A 17,642-nucleotide genomic window follows, 5' to 3' on the forward strand; every position below is an offset into this window, starting at 1 on the left:
TGAACTTTGCAGCCCAGAAATAATTAAAATCTCTTAATGGTGCGCAATATTTAAGATTGCACCTGAGTCAAGGTTTTTTCTCTGTGTGTTTAACAAGGCGTGTGTAATTGGCTTTTTTTCAGTCTCTTGGAGCACTGCAGGAAGCACAAATACCTCGCTAAGAGCGGAGAAACTTTTGTCAAACTTGTTGTCCGCCTGATGGAGCGATTGCTGGACTACAGGACCATCATGCACGACGAGAACAAAGAGAACCGCATGAGCTGCACTGTCAACGTGCTGGTAAGCAGGGATCTCCTGCCTGAATCGATGACTTCAGCTGTGCACCCTTAGCAAAACACTTTGTTTAACGTAGAATACGCGTTAAGATTTTCATTCAAGTGTAGTTCTTTTTTCTCTTTCTTTTTTTTAATGAGAGCAAACCTGTGAAAACGTGGGTGATGACTTGAACTACTTTGAAGAAGGAATGATTCAGGACCTTGTCTTTGAGGGGTTGTTCATTGATATTTACTGTTTGCGCATGAATAACTCTATATAGAAGAACCCTATGGAAGAACAAAAGAATTGTTTGCAGTTTGCTATTGAATGCATGTATTTGCAGTTCCATTTGTATTCTGCTCCTGTATTCAGAACTTCTGAACAATATTGAATCATAGAATGGTCTGGGTTGAAAAGGACCACAATGCTCATCCAGTTCCAACCCCCTGCTATGTGCAGGTCGCCAACCAGCAGCCCAGGCTGCCCAGAGCCACATCCAGCCTGGCCTTGAATGCCTGCAGGGATGGGGCATCCACAGCCTCCTTGGGCAACCTGTTCCAGTGCCTCACCACGCTCTTAGTGAGAGTTATTAGTTCATGGGGAGGAGAAGCAGCTTGGTTTGTCCCTCATAGATACAAAATTTCCTTCTCTTCACTAGAGAAATTCTGCAGTGTCTGGTCTGCACTACAAACCTTGGTCTGTTTGGGTCAGAGGTGGAAGAGCAGGAGTTGGTTCATGGCACGCTCCTCACGCTTGTTGCTGGAAACATCAGAGGATGAGATTTTATTATTACCAAATCAGCACATCCAGATAAATTGTGTTAAAGTTTAGAGATCTCTAACGTACTGCTGGTTAGATTTGATGTTTTTCATTAGGACTCAGTACTAAACTGCTAGCAGTTGGGGAAACATAGCTACTATCTGCATAACGTTACCAACACATACTTCATTTCAATGTGTGGGGTACAGACAGTGCTTATTGCCTAATGCACTGTGGCTGATAGATTTCATTCAGGCTGGGCTGGAAAGATCTCAGTAAATAGTTTGTAGCTTTAGCACTTGGGAGTGCTGCAAATGGGCTCAGCTCATGCAGCACAGCCTTTTGTGCTGCAGTGTCGTGTAAGCTGTAAACGAAATGAGAGAGAGAATAGAGACATCAAGTCAGGGATTGGGATTTTATTTTTAGTTTGTTTTTCCTCTCTGTGCACATCAAAAAGCATCAGAATGTTTAGTAAATGGGGAAGGAGGGGAAACTCGGCGCGATGTCACCGGCTGTTGATGCAGTGAGTGCCCTTGGGTTGCTGCAGAAAGGCACCGTGTCCTCCTGAGCAGAACTGGAGTTAGAGAAACCTGCAGTTAGCACCAGGCAAGATAGAAAATAAAAGATCACATGCTTTACATGCTCTGAAGCATGACAACCATGTATAAAACTAGGGAAATTTCCTAAGGAAGGTGAATGGATTCATCTTTCCTTTCATTGTAATGCTCCTGAGATTCTTCCCAGTAATTCTTGCCATAGCAGCCACGGGGGAACTGATGGCACACGTAGGGTTTGGTTTTGTTTTCTCTGTCTCCTGATGGTGATTTTTGCCATCAGAATTCTTCAGGTGGTTGCAGGTGGTAAATCCTGTGGGTGATGTACTGCTGTCAAGTTAAATCACGGTGAGTTACCCACACACAGCCCTGCCACCCAAGTCTGCAGAAAATGGATGAAAGCGTCGCGGGGCAGAACTTCACTTAGTTTTCAGTAGGCATGATTTAAAACCTGAGGTTGATTTGAAAGTCTCGTTTGCCCTCCAGGGCCAATACAGTCTTTTCATCATTCTCCATGCACCTGAAGTGAAATTTATGCCTTTGCAAAATCTGACCCAGGGCCAACGCTCAGCGTAATTCCCACTTGAGGTCTCAAAAGAGTTCTTAATTGGGCCTTTAATAATACACAGGCTTTCACAGGATTAGGTTTGCCTGTATCGACAATAGTTTAAGTCAGAGGTTTTGATATGCACTTAAGCCAATGCTGATGTTAAGGCAAAATAAAAGCCCTCTCTCTTCCCTTGGCTGCTTGTTCCTACCTCTGCCAGCCCTGGCAAAGTATGTGCACAGCCAAGGGAGCAGACAGGCTGGAGGAGGGATGGTGCTGGAAGCTCATTCTGACAACACAAAATAATAAACGGAATAGGAGAGGAGAATTTTCTGGGGAGTGTCATTTCGTTTGGTTCAATTTGTCTTTTGAGTTCAACCCAAAACTAGAGAGCTGGCTCATCTGAAATTATATGTGCACTAAAAAACTGGTCCTTTGCAACTCAGCAGTGTAGATTCCATCACGCATTTTGGATCTCCTCAAAGGGGATGAGTTTGTATTGGGCTTATGCATGTACTGTTGTTTGGCTCATAAATGTTCTACTGCCTGCTCACACTGGTTTAATTTAGCACTGAAACACATAGCAGTTCAGTGGAGGATATAAATTTTTTTGTCATTTGTTTTCTTAGATTTTTTTTATTTTTTTACCTTTTGAAGGCGAACTTTAAATTAGATTCAGAAAAGCCTTTAATATCTTGCCCAATTTGTCATATCCTGTATTTACAATATTTGTAGTGTTAACTAGTTTATCTCAAGACCAGAGGCATTCAGACATTTCTGAAGGGAATGATGAGAATGAAACCAGATAAATAACACTAATCTAACATTTTATTTCAAAGGAAACTATTAGAATTCAGGGGCAGGTGATGTATTGCTCAGCTAAGGTTTAGAATTTTAAGTCTGTAGAACAACTGTTTCTTAAAAATTAGGGTTTTGTATGTTACAGAATTTCAACTGAAATGGAAAATGATGTGTGGCTTGCAAATGCCAGAAGCAAATATCTACTGGTAGTACTCTTGCAAATTCTTAACCTTTGCAGTAGGATAGAAGCCCTAATACGCTACGTCACAAAACATCACAGTGTTGGATTTTGTAAGTTAAAAAGCTTGGGTTCTATCACTAGAGGCAGATTTTGTTTTGCAGTTTTGAGGTTGATGCCATCCAACAATGAATTTTTAATTCATAACATGTTCCTTATGCATTTCTTACTGTGAAATCAAAGACTTTGTAAATATTTTTTTTTTTAATTTTTTTTTCAGAATTTCTACAAGGAAATCGAGAGAGAAGAAATGTACATAAGGTTTGTAAACATGACTGGTGACAAAAATCTGCTTGGCTGAGTGTAGCAAAATTGGAGAAAATTAAAATCTTATTAAGCAGTCAGTTGGGGACTGAAAGGAAAGATGTAACAGAAAAGCATCCCTTCTCTGGACCATAAGGGCATTCAGAAGCTTTTCCTCACTGAGAACAGTGAGCATTTGTAGTTAAACACATGAGATTGGAGGAGGGATCCAAAAAACAACTTCTTCAGTTTTATTATCATGAACACGTCAGCAGGCATGAATGTTATCACGTGAGGAACATAAGTAAGTCAAAAGAAAACTGACTGAAGAAACAATTTTCCTTCCTAGTAAGGTAGAAAGTATGTGACTTGGGGTAAAATGGGCTATTAAATAATAATGATGACTGATACTTACTTTAAAGCTTTTAGGAATCCTTCAAAATCTATTCTCTCACATAAAGTGAAAATGGTAATATGTTGTTGTGCTTTTTGTAAACCTCAGGGTTCCTAGTCCTCTATTTGTACTTTGGCTTAAAATTGGCTAGACTGTTGTGCTGCGGTGATGAAGCTTCTCTTTGACTGCTATTTTAGGGAGCTAAGTATTATTCATGAACTCATTCTCAGATGCTTGTTATCTATTTGGAAGACTTTTCTCTAGTAAACTCGCTTCCTATTGTTTAAATGGTTTTAATTATTGCTTTAATAAAGTGCAGAAATGAATAATATCTAGCAAAAGGCAGGATTAGGAACTGGACATGCACCTGAAGTCATGAGTCTGTCTTGAGCAGCAAATTGCCCTCCTTGGCAGAGATGTAAAGATAAGCTCTCACTGTCCATCTGCCACTCAAATTCTCTCATAATTCTGTTAACAAACTTCTATCAAAGATAGATAAATATTTTTAAATTCCCATTTTAAAATGCTGACAAACAAATGAAGATAATCCCCTTTCAGAGGTTTGATGATATTGAAGTTGAGGAATCAGACTTGTTTGTTTCTATAGCTGAACAATTAGAGCAATGTCCTGTGTATGGAATTCATTGCTTTTCACAAGTCGGTGGGAGAAAAGCTCAGTGGAAGTGCAGGTGGTCCTAAGTGGTACTGAACACAGAAATATGAGCACTGAGAAGTAATCCCAGGTGTACTTAGATGTTTAAAGACAACAGTTGTAGTCTCCAGAGCAAGTTATTTTGAATAAATTTGTAACATTTGATAGCCAACCTTTTTTAAGAAGGAATGCTTTTATTACTTTCAGATACCTGTACAAACTGTGTGACCTGCACAAAGAATGTGATAACTATACAGAAGCTGCCTACACATTGCTTCTGCATGCAAAACTTCTTAAGGTAAGCACTGACGTTGCAAGGTTTGGAAATCACTCTAGCACTAACCAATAGTAGTGTGTTTCTGTCACTCCTGCAGTCAGCACTTAAAGTCTGTGTGCTGTTTTAATTTCAGTTTAATGTTTTGCACGTGTAATTAATTCCTCAACGTGCAGGAAGCAAACTCTCTGCCATTAGTGTATAAATATATGTAAGTGTAGATATATGAATGGAAGCACAGTCAAGTAAAGACCACACATTAAAAACTGTAAAAGCTGTAATATAAATTTCCCTTAAATACCAGAATTATGTAGTGCGTGGAGGCATTTGTTTCTTATGCCAACAGTGAATGTTTTGTAAGCCTTGGGTATTATTACAGAAACTGTGCTAATAGTAACCCCTTTTGTAAGGAAGTGAATCTTGTTCCATGCTGTGAATTGTTCTTAGCAATCTCTGATTTAATCTGAGCAATCTCAAGAGAACTGGTGGTGTAAAATGTCTGTTTTGAGAAGTTGAGAAGTGGAGGATGTTAAATCAAGCACTTCTAAAGGATGTATGAGGAATTATTTGTGCCTCAAAACTGACTAAACTGCATCCAAACTATAGGAAGACTAAGTATGATGCAGAGCGTACGCGTGCAATTTAAATTAAGACACTTTGAAATATATTTACTATGTTTTAAAGTAAATAGGGCATTGTTACTCAGAGAAAAAGAGTAAAATTGGTCTGGAGAGTAAAAGCACAGTAGCAATAGCTTTATGCGTTATTAAAAGCAGGGACAGTTGTTGGACACAGCCTACTGGATGCAGTTACTTCTTTGATAATGAAATACGATGGGCTGAGACGCATCTCAGAGGGGTGAGGAGCTGAGGGAAAGCTTTGGCATCTTCATTCACACAGCCAGGTGTAGGCTCTCACCTGGGGTAGAAGTTGGAGCGTGTAACTGACTGAGTCTGTGGCAATAAAATGTCTCATGTTCCTACTGGAGACATAAAACACAACTGCCAAGTTGTGTGATATTTGCTTATCAGGCATTGTAAGAGTGAGCCTCACAGATGTGGTACAACATTGCCTTTCCCACGTGCTGCATTTCCTGGAAAAATGATGAAATGAATGGTGCCAAAAAAGTCACTCAGACTTTTACCCTTTTATTTTACTATGATATGAACCAGTAGAAAATGGCAGATACAAGGGTAATCTTTATTGCAGGCTTTCATCACTAAGCTGGTGGTTGTTTATAAATATACTTCATAGGTTGGAAATACTGTATTGTAGAAGTGCATTGATCTGTCTCCAATGATATCGTGGTACAAGTTAGCAGTGGGTGGAGGAGCTCAGTGCTACTTGAGATGCAGCCATATCGTGCTGTGTGTAATTTCAAGCAGCTGAGCTATTCTTTCAAACCTCGAGGACAGGATTTTCAACGACACTCATCATTCTCATATGTTGCATCAGATTGATTTTAATGGGATCAGTCGTAGGTCAAGACTGAGAGCTTTGAAGAATTTCACCTGTAAGTTTGCAAGTACGTTGTTTTCTCATCGTTTTCTCCAGATTACTGTGAGCTGATGACACAAACTTTGGAAAAGAGACTTTACGACGTAAAATAGTTTTAATTTTCAACCCCACTAACAGAAGATGGTGGCTCTTAGTCAACTGAAAAAAATGCCATTGCATCAGAGACTCACTGAAGTTTATCTGTTTCATAAACATGGCTTTGCAGTACGAAGCTGTACTGTCATCAGTAGACTGGAGAGTTCCATTGTGTGTTTTTTAGGAAGGACGTAAAAACGGGAAGGTTATAAGGGAGCCATAAACTATAAGAGAAGTGAAGGAAGGTTCTGCCAGCAAGAAATGTCAAGTGCTCTCTGGTTGGCTTGTCAAAAAGGGATCCGTTTGATTTGCATCAAATGACAGTCTTCAGGGGGGGGGAATGATATGAAAGAGCCTCCTGTGGTTGGTTAAGGAAAAGATTATAGGAGCTAAAAGCTCAGAGCTGCTGTCTGACATACCTACAGCGGGCAGTCTGTAGCCACTGAAATGTGCTGCCAGGGGCTGGGGTGTAATCTTCAGCTCCTCTCATCTCCAGACAGTGACAGAATGTGTTTCTGTAAGACACTGCTGTAACGAAACACGAGCACTGTTTGAGTCAAATATAAACATGTTGGCCAAATTAAAAAATAATTGGGTGAAATTTAAAAGTAGATGTAGGAGGTAAAACTAGATGATACGGCAGCAGTTCTGTGAAGAAATCTATGAGTTGATGATCCGTGTACGGATTTCTTCTATTCCAAAAGTTATTTTATTTTTGTGGCCAGTCTTCCTATAGTGACTTTGATTTTTCAGAGATGAAAGTGAACAGTTCTTTAATTTTATTTTTTTTAACTTCATTTTCTTAAGGCAACAAGCCATATTGGAGCACCTGTCCCTGTCTCTTTTTCAATCTGTGAAGTTTCATTTGATTTAATGGAGATATGTGATTTGATTTGATGGAGTTTTGTGAGTCTCTTAGGTATTAATTTCCTGCTAGCCTCATGAAAATAGATAGCATTGGAGAGGTAGGATATAGTATTAGTATCCTGTCCAGGGAGAAGGCTCCACTATAGTCTCATCTGCAGATGGATCCTGGGGCATATTGGTGGGAGGAGGGAAGGGAGATGTAGAAGCGATACGAATACTGGAGTCCAGAGGCTTCAGCTGTGTCTTTCCTTTACTGGTCCCCAGAATATGGAGGTGCAAGAGAAAGCCATCAGGAATTACATGGCTTTGTTGGGACTAAGGAAAGACCCATTTAATATCTTTGCCCTGTTTATCTGTTAGGCATTTGTCAGACAAGCAACTATTTGCAAGCGGGCTGTATGAAGCTAGTTGCACTTTTCCACACCTCCAAACATTCTCAATTCATTTTAGCTCTTTAATTTCTGTACCTCCAGTCATTTCCATTTGTGCTGATGTATCTAGGCTCCGGGGCATCTCTCAACATAAACCTGCTAATGTTCATTATGCATCCAGCAGGTTGCACCATCAGCAGGCCAAGGTCAGGCTCATCAAACTCACTGAGGAGAAGAAGCCACCTCAAGAAGCTTCCTTCCAGCTGATATATGTAATTAGCCTCCAATTATAGATACAGCATGGAAATAAATGGTCCTTGTGCCCAGGGAATCAAGTTACACAACCGTAATAAAATATTTGCAAGCTGTGATACCACTTCTTTAAATCAAGAATGTGTATTTTATTCAGCCTAAATTTACTGACACATTTCATAAATTCTGATTTGCCTTCATTTTTCCACTTTCTCTTTCTGTATGATTTAGTGGTCAGAAGAAGCGTGTGCAGCACATCTTACCCAGCGGGATGGATACCAGGCTGCTACTCAAGGACAGCTGAAAGATCAGCTATATCAAGAAATTATCCATTACTTTGACAAGGGCAAGGTAAAAAGAGGGAAAAAAAGTCCAAATATGTTTCTTTGCTTTTCTGTAACTTACAAGTTGAATAGTAAACGTTGTTTGCATCAACTGACCTTCAGGGAGTTTTAAATTTGTAAGTTGTTATATGGAGTGCTTTATGTGAGCGCCCTGCCAGCACTTGGAAGATAATAGTACTAAAAAAAAAAAAAGTAGTAAAAAAAATCAATGGTACATTTATAACTGCTCTGTTAAAGGTAAATGTATGTTCATATGGTGCCACAGAGAAAATAAAAAGGAAGTGATATGTGTAATTTACAGGACTTTGTTTTTCCAGCAATTGCAACAACTAATGCAATCCTTCAGTTACTCGTTTTATCTTATGTACAGACAAAAACACGAGTGTCAGAGTGGATGCGTGGTTTGTACCATAAGAGGTTAATGGAGAGACAGAGATGTTGTTGCTCTTGCTTTTCCAAGAGGAATTTGATGTTGTGAGGTGGAAAGGGATGGGTGTTGGCATTACCTGTCCACAGAGATGATGGTTTTGGTATAGGAGGCAGGCACATATCAGAGCCTGGAAACAGCATGCCTGAGGGGTGTAAATGGTGAGGTAAAATTCTCTTCATCGGGATGCTCCAGAAACATCATCTTGTTTTTTTCTGTAGAGGTTTAACACCAGTAGAGTGTTCGTAGAACCATACAATGGTTTGGGTTGGAAGAGACCTTTAAGATTGTCCAATTTCAACCCCTTGCTATAGGCAGGGATTTCTTCCTCTAGACCAGGTTGCTCACAGCTCCATCCAGCCTGGCTTTGAATGCTTCCAGGGAGAGGGCAACCTGTTCCAGTCTCACCACCCTCACAGTAAAGAATTTATTTCTAGTCTAAATCCACCCTCTTCCAGTTTAAAACCATTTCCCCTTATCCCGTTGCTACATGCCCTTATAAAAAAAATCCCTCCCCAACTTTCCTGTAGGTCCCCTTCATAAAAGGCCACCAAGTTTGTCAACCATGCTGGTTGCCACCAATCACCTCATCTTTATTTTCCACGTGCCTAGAGTGTTATTTATTTAAAAGCAATGTTTGTTGCTTAAATGTAGTGCAAACAGAAATGTTATTTACTGGGAGAATTAGAGAATTCTCCTACAAGCTCATGTAATTCAAGTAGGCTTTTAGCAGAGTCAGATCAGTGTTTTGAAAGAAACTTTGCTTAAAAGGTCAAATTTTACTTCTTATCTTAATGCAATATTTAGAAATTCTGTATTGTGATAGCAGCAGGCTCAGTGCTCATGAACATACAGTGAGCAGCACTCATCTCCACAGCACACTGTGGAAAGAGATCTTTATCAAATGGAATAACCATTCTTATTTTTTTTCTAGTTTTGCAACCAGAAATGAAGTAGCACTGAAAATTTTATGTTTACTCCATTTCCTCACAGTTGAGGAAATGGAAATGGGGAAAACAGGTGCATCTTCATTACTTTAAAACTTATTGGTGAAGTATAATATTGAAGGGACCACTGTGACCACTTGTTCATATTTCTTTGCATAACTGGGATTCCTGCTTAATTTATTTTGGTGAGCAGAGAATTCATTTTCAAAGCACTCTTGCCCCTCTGCAGATCTTTGCTCACTTGTTTTCTGGTCCCCTGAGTTGGTGATAAGGTTTTGTATCATTCAGCAGAAAGGAAAAAAATCAATATACAAAGAGAATATAAAAATCTAACGTGAAGTTTCAAATGGCTGGTTTCTGCAGTAGAATTAAGGTAATCCTCTCAGCTGGGGCGTACTGACATTAGGATAAATTAACTTCTTGCATCTACCTATGCAGTTTGCAAATTTAGCAGCTACTTTAACTGTGTAATTCTGTGATCAGTAGCACATCTGGAACAGTATTTATGTGTGTTTTTAGAATCATGTACTGATTAACTAACAATTTCTGCCTCTGCCTGGCAGTTTGTGTTGATCCTGTTACTTCGCTTTCTTCTCCCATTAAGTTAACAAGAGATGTCCACCAATGGCACTTTCACTCTGGACAACTCTAGAGCTACTTTCAGACTCTTAAAGAAGCTTGGTAGTTTTGTTTTAAAGCTGTTGTGAGAGCATTCCTCTTCTGCTCCAACCTGCCAGGCTGCCTTGAGATGTACCCATGTTTAGAGGCATATAGCATAGCAGGATTTCTCAAAAGGTTTTAAAATGCTGGCATTTCTTGGTAAAGGCTGATGTAGTTCAGCCTCTCAACTATCACAGTCCCCTTATCTTAATCAGGGTAATTTCCCCAGAGGAAAGCTCAAGGCACTTTTCAAGTGTAGAACAACCGTGAAGCTTACTCCTTAAATATTAGCATGCAGGTTGAGGTGTATGTAGAGGAAGGTGTAATTCTATGCATTTACAATGCATTTTATGTATTTACTATGTTAGCAAATCAGGATTTTCAGGTGCAATTTCTGTTCTTTGACGTTGTGGATTTGATTCCTCATCAGTAGTGCTTTTCATGACTCTTCAAGGCCCTCCTTTCCAGAAGTTGCTACTTCCAAGTCTTGGACACCTGTATTTTTCTCTCTCCTAGATTTTTCTGCCTTTGCTGTGTTGTATGTTGTACTTTCCAGTCTTACCTCCATCTCTCTTGGCCTTTGCCCTTAAAAGTTTCACCTTTGCTCTTGTCCCAGCAGTCTAACCTGTCCTTTGAGCTGCTCTTCAAGTGTTTGCTCTTCCTGTGTTTTGTTGAAGTCTGGTGATTTTCAACAGAGCCCTTAATCCAGGGACTTTACTGAAAATTGCTAGAGCATGTCACAGTGAGAAGGGAAGGTAGAGGCAGAAATAAAAGGAAGAAGGAACAAGCTGAAATCTGTGGAGCAATTGATGTTAGTCAGTGCTAATGCACCAAGAAATTCTCTGGTGTCGTTGACAAAGTTATCATCTTGAAGCAGGATTATGTGCTCTCTGTAGCCATACAGGAAGCCACAGCATTCTTACCCTGGCAGTAAGATGTACAAACCACAACGTGTTTGGAGTTTGCTGGTGGATGCCAGTCTATAAATGAGTAAATGTTTTTTTCTGCTGCTCCTTCGTAAAATGAAAGCATTGGTCCTGTCGAGGAAAAAAAATAGGTAAATGCACACTCCTCACCTGTTTCCTCTCCTTCATCCTTCCCACCTCTTAAGCCCACAGGAAAAGGCTTTTACTGTTTTACTGGAGGCCACAGCACAAGATACTCGAAATGCCCCAGTAAGTGGGGTGTCTTACACCTCTTGAATGCTATGCTAGCAATAGAGAAATATTGTTTTAATACTATATTTAAAATTTTAAGCTTTCTGATGGTTAATTAATGCTATCTGAAATATAACCAGTGCTGGGAATGTCCCTCATGCCACACAACGTTGCATGATAATATGCTTCTCCTAGACTGTTTCATTTCTACTGGCCGTTAACTCAGCATGAGCTAAGAAATATCCTAAGATTCTCCTTTGCTGCTATTGAAGATCCTCAAAAACTAAATTGAATGCTGCAGTTCTCCCTCTGCAACAAGCAATCTGGACTTGAGAAGTAAATTAAATTGCTCCTTTTTCCCTAAGATCTCCTCCTGAATTCTCAAAGTCCTTCGCATAAAAATTTGCAGCTCATGTCTACATCTTAGTTTAGGCCGTACACATTTTTCTTATTCCTTTAGTATAAAAACCATTTTCCTCCCACTCTCGCAAACCTCTCTCTCTGGTACACTCTGCAGATAAATTGTTTCTTGTGTTAATGAGTTGTGTATTGTACAAATCCTGTGTAGTAGCTCCCAGTACGGCTCATTCCTCCAGAAGACCTGCCATGTCCTGGGCAAACCTGGGAAAACTTCCAATGCAGGAAATCTGTCAGGCAGCAGATGGGGAGTTATTGACCTTCAAGAGTATAGGTTTCATTTATCAGAATCCTTTGCCACAGCCGTGCAACCCTCACCTGAATAAATCTGCTCCATACCAAACAGAACATTTTCAGACTATTTCACAGGGTATTTTAAATATACAGTTCCAACTGCTGCTACGGCGTAGAAAGAATTCCTGGATTTAGTTTTATTTTCAGCAACATTGCAGGTGTTGTAGTCCAGCTGCACAAACAGTGGAGAGAAAAGCCAAGTGTTTAATTGACTCGTGGACCTCTGGAGTTCAGGGCAGTTGACGTTTTACAAATTGAGTCTTATAACACAACTCCTTGCCGTTCCTTTGGAGGATTGAGCCGGACAATTGGATTTCAGAATAGAGATGCTGGAGCAGAGTGGGGTTTTTAAGAGACGGGAGCAACAAAAAGTGAGTCCTGTTCATGCAGGCAGATTCCTTGGCTGGAGAGGTGCCAGATACTGGCACAAGCTGAAGCAGTCTTTTCTCATAGTTGGGCAGTTTTATCATGCATCTGCTGTGGAATAGAGAGAAAGAATGGTTTTGCTTCTTTGCTGTACTTGGAAGTGTTACATTAAAAATAATGTGACAGAATACGAGTATTGTAACTGGTGAACTAACTTCTGAAGAATGTTTAGAGTAATTCCAGTAATTGAAGTCAGAAACAAATGTTCATAATGCTTGTTTTTTTTTTCCTTTTCATCTTCATTTATGCATTAGGAAATGATATTAAAATGGAAGAATGCTAGTATTGTGTGGTTACTGCTTGTATATTAAAGGTAAACTAAATCTATATATTTAATCTGAGAATTCATTCTTCAGGCTCTCTGACCAGTAGCATTTATGAAGTTCATTTCTGATGTTCATATTCCCTAACTCAAAAGGGTTTGGGTGGGCTGGAGGAAGTGCCTCCTGGTAAGTGCCATAGAAGCACAGCCCCTGTTCTGGAGAAATTATGGACTTGATTGACAGGGAAGGGAAAATAAATAGGCCAGATGCAATTAATTTGCACTGCATGGCATGCATTGTCAGTATCCACGTCCCAGGTGGGCTTTGGATGTGTGCTGCTTGGTCAGGATTCAATAGAAGAACTGAATGAGGCTGTTTACAGCGTTGATGCAAGTCTAAAACTATTTAGATTTCTACTTACTTCAAATCTCGTTCGGCTACAAAGCTGTTAGCCTGAGGTCATCTATATGTGTATTTTCAAGATGGAAAATATGGTAGAAGTGCTTCAGCTTTGGTGAGTGAGTGGTTAAATGTGGGGCATGCAGAGAGCGGAGGCAAGGAGAATAACAGTAACACCATTTTCTGTGAAATAAAAATGTGCAGAAGTAGTTCTGGATGACTGAAGTTAAGAAGATGACAGCAGTCAAAGTGAAGAAAGGTTAAATGGTTTTGAAAGGTTTCACCTGCTGACTTATTGAGCAGCCAAACGTTAGTTTAGTTTCTATAAATTGGTAGTGTGTTGCTCCTCTGAGCCAAAATTAAGACAGCTTAGTATGTGAGAACATGCTTCATGTCTGTAAATACGCCTTTCCTATTTAGCCAAGGGTAATTCTTGTCTAGAGATCTGTATCATCTTCTAGATTAGGTTAAACACTGTGAGCCTTCCATTTGCAAAAACTGTGTTGCAGGGTGTAGAAACTGCCTTCTGATTTCTTGCAGACATGGGTGCCTCATTATGGTGATTGTAATTAGTGTTCCAATGTGGTTTTGATCTTCAAGGCACTTGACAAGCATTAGTAACTCATGCTCATTCCAGCCCTCTCTCTTAGATAAATAATACAGTGGAACTTGTCGTAGAAATGAGAAAAATCAGAGAAGGGATTAAATATTGTGTGAACTGCCAGAAGTCAATCACCACTCAGTCCCTACTTGCCCAAGGATCCTGTTCCCTCCTAGGAGCAAGGGATTTTTTTTCTCTAGGATTCAGAAGCTCCTTTTCCTTTGCTCAGATGTAGCAGCGACTGCTTCTGATGTTTCTGGCCTATATTTCTATATTTCTGCCTTACTTTGAGAGCCTGCCATCTTCCATAATTATTTTTCCTGCTAGCACCTACAGCATCCTTTTGATGCTCTCCTTGGATATTGTGTTGAGGGATATGGCTTAGTGAGAACTATTGGTGATAGGTGGATGGTTGGACTGGATGATCTTGTAGGTCTTTTCCAACCTCGGTGTTTCTGTGATTCTGTGATTCTCCTCTAACATCAGCAGCACCTCTTCAGATTGCTTCTTTCCAACCCTTCCCTCCGTTAATCTTGGGCAGTTTTTCAGTCCAGCTCTGGGTTTGCAGGATGGGAGCCCTCCTTCAGAGAATTGACTTTTCTGGGGATGAGCAGGGAGGAAGAGCAAACTGGTGGCTCCTGCTTCAAGTCCTGCTTCTGTGGCATTGTTGTGGTGGAAGATTTGCTGAATATTCAGCCTTCCTGGTCTCCTAATTGCCACTTCCTAGGAAAAAAATGAAAAATGATGGATCACTGGGAGGTTGGATGCTCTGACTGAAACTCTTCTTCCCTGTAGGGCTGATGTCTTTTTTGGAACAAAAATATGTTCTGCCCTTTTGTTCAGTCCTCTTCCATCCTGCTGCACTGTAGAGTTGCAGCCATCTCTATATTTCACTGGGGCAAGCAAGGAACATGAGGAGAATTAGGTGGCGTGGACAGGAGATGTAAATTAAGATGAAGGGTAATATGAGACAAATTGATTTATAACTCGTTCCAACTCTGATTTTCTTAATAAAGTGAGGTCAGCATGGCCAGCCAAATTTCTGCAGCAGAAACAAATCATCAGGTTTGATCCTAGGTCTCCTGGTGTGCTAATTTAAGCATCTTTCTGGGTTTGAGTGGTTCTTTACATTTAAAGTAGGGAAAAATGAAAAATACACACTTAAAAGCATGTTTGGTGCTCTACTCGTTAAGATTGTTGGCTTCTGAAGAGCCGAAGGATATTATTAAATTACTTTGGGTCAGTTGAGACAGCTGCTGAATTTCATGGTTGAAGAAGAAGAGAAGGAAAAGAACCAATGGAAGTGTAATATTTGTCCAAAGCATTATCTGCAAGATGCTCATCCAGTTTAATATAGATTATAGACACTGGAGGAGGAGAGAGGTGATGATGAACTATAGTCAATTAACAGCATTTTTCAGCAGGCTTGGGTTCTGGGTGGCTCTGTGGCCAAGCCATGTTTACACATTGCTGGTATCTGGTTGGGCTGGCAACAATCATTTCATTTCTGAAGTAATGCAATCATTGTACTTGATTTGCGTTAGAGACATATGGGTAATGCTGTCACAGCTATATGGCACATCTGATGCACAGTGTTTTCAAGCATGTGACACAGTGCCTTTTGTTGTGTTTTATAAAGATTTATTTTATTCCAGTGTCGTTGTTTAACCAAGGTATGTAATTTGGTTTTGTTGTTGGTTTGTGTTTTGTTGTTTGTTTTTTTTTTCCAACAGATGTGGGAGGAGGCCATTGCCTTGGGTAAGGAACTTGCAGAACAGTATGAAAATGAAATGTTTGATTACGAGCAACTCAGTGAACTGCTGGTAAGTTTCGCAACAGTTTTTTTCAGAATACAATTCTTAAGGTTTTAAAATGATATTGAGAATCTTTCTTGTGAGGGTCAAATACCAAAATAAATGCCTGCTTTGGCTTTTTTTGGATAAACATTGAATAACTGGCTACTAATGGCTACTAATTAGCCGAAAGAAAAATGTTGCCATCGAGTTAAGCTGATGTATTTGGAATATAAAAGGAAATTTGGAATTTAAATATAAATGGGAACAGGAAAAAATCGCCTTTCTCGTTCAAGTGTCTTTCCATATTCACGTTCCTTTTTTTAGGTATGAATAATCCCCAAGCATTCATGTCTGGAGTCAGTTATTTTTGCCCCGACACTACCCATTCATTATGCCTGCACCATTTTTCTCTTGCTCTTCTCCAGCAAGATAAATGGCAGCTGTCACTTTCCCTCCCAACTTCAGCCATGCTCACAGGAGTCGCTACTTCTTTCCAGTTACGTTCAGAAAATTCTTGACTGTCAGATTTTTGATACGTTTTTCCTTTGCACCCAATTTTTGTTTTTATTTTTTTAATTGTTTCAGCTTTATCCCATCCCATCCTACCTGGTCATTTATAGACTGCCATTTGTGCCCTGTTTCTCAGCACTGACACCAGTGCTCAGTTTGAGACTGGCTGGGAGCCATCTCCCAGGAGCACTTCTTGGGGAGGAAAGAGTAAAGCCAAGTGCTGCTCTGCTCAGTTCTACAATTTCTTCAGTCCTTCACCAGTTCTTCTCTTTTGTGTAGTCCATCATTCTGTCCTCCAGCTCTCCATGGCTGATTTTTTTTAATCCTTTTTGCACAATCCTCTTTCTGTAGCTTTTTAACTATTTTTAGTGCCAAGCTAAGTGTATTCATCTGCCTAACTGATCTGGAGCGTGGTTTTATGTTGCTTTTCAAGTTGTAGAAAATTAAAACAGAAAGCATTTTTAAGGTGTTTTGAGAGGCAAGAAGAGTTTTCCTCAGCCCACTGCTGACAGTGGGGCTGTATCCAATAGAGAATATTCTGCATTTCAATATGAAAGGAATCTGGTGGAGATTGCTCCTGAGCTTGAAATGGCTCTCTTGTGTCAGGTATGATCATTCATCAGTAGATAACTGCTCTGAGTCCCTCGTTTTTAATTTTCTGTCTCTTTCCTTTATGCTTGCACATGGGAACGTGATCAGCTTTTGTCACGAAGGCAGCCATACTTTATCATGCTTCATCCATTTTTTGCAGTTTGAATTTGCACTTTGTACGGCTTAGCTGATGGTCAAAAATACTGCTAGGTGTTTTTTAGCATTTCTCTTCCAGAGTAAATATGTCACTGATTACATAAAGGGATGTAATTATAAGAGAGAAAGTGGTAGAAACTGATTATGGTTCATCTGCATATGGAAATGACGTTTCCCCCTCGTGTAATAAGGAAAATCCAGAACTACTCACTGCAAATTTATCTGCTATTTGTTTATCAGACAGGAGAAACTGTAGGGAGCATCACAAAGATTAACAAAGTCGTACATTAGGCATTCATCCCTGGTTAGGCAAGGATGAAAACTCAAGCTCTAGTATGATTCAGGTCTTGCATATCCCATAGGCTTTTCTTATTGGTGCTGGTGAATAACAGTGAGCCAGTCTTAGGTGGATGTTCCAAAATAAAAATTAATAAGTTTTTGTTTCTTTTTGTTATCCCTATTGTCTCTTTTGTTTGAGCAATATGAGATATTAGGCTCTAAGACAACTCACAAATGACAAAATAGTTTTGCTACAGCTGAACTGAGAAGTGTATGGCAGATCTGGGTCTTTGTAGTCATCTTGCTATTTGCTGTTATCTGTCAGATGGGATCAGTAATAAACCTCTCCGAAAATCAGAATTTGTTCTCTTACGAAAAGTAATAGACTAAAAATAAGTTAATGAACAGATTGTCCAAGGCAGCACATTTGTTATTATTTCATCATTTGAGATAAAGAAGGATTCCACTTTGAAAACAGATGGTGCCTGACGTGCGTGTGTTTATTCCAAAAGTTATTTTTTCTGCAATTCTCAACTGCGTGCTTTCCAGTGCAAATAAACAGTTGTAAATATGGA

The 17,642-nt window shown here is 39.7% G+C and overlaps 1 protein-coding gene across 2 annotated transcripts in view; it reads left to right on the forward strand.

Moving 5' to 3' along the window:
- The window catches only part of DOCK1 (dedicator of cytokinesis 1), a 274,016-nt gene that overhangs the window by 214,865 nt on the left and 41,509 nt on the right, over nt 1-17,642 (forward strand). For both annotated transcript variants that reach the window (XM_085229833.1, XM_085229834.1), the window contains exons 35-39: nt 123-279; nt 3,375-3,415; nt 4,651-4,741; nt 8,032-8,151; nt 15,469-15,558. In XM_085229833.1, the coding sequence (XP_085085959.1) occupies nt 123-279; nt 3,375-3,415; nt 4,651-4,741; nt 8,032-8,151; nt 15,469-15,558 (499 nt within the window). The remainder of the gene's footprint in view (nt 1-122; nt 280-3,374; nt 3,416-4,650; nt 4,742-8,031; nt 8,152-15,468; nt 15,559-17,642) is intronic.

Source organism: Meleagris gallopavo, chromosome 8 (assembly GCF_905368555.1).
Source record: "Meleagris gallopavo chromosome 8, MGAL_WU_HG_1.1, whole genome shotgun sequence".
NCBI lineage: Eukaryota > Metazoa > Chordata > Aves > Galliformes > Phasianidae > Meleagris > Meleagris gallopavo.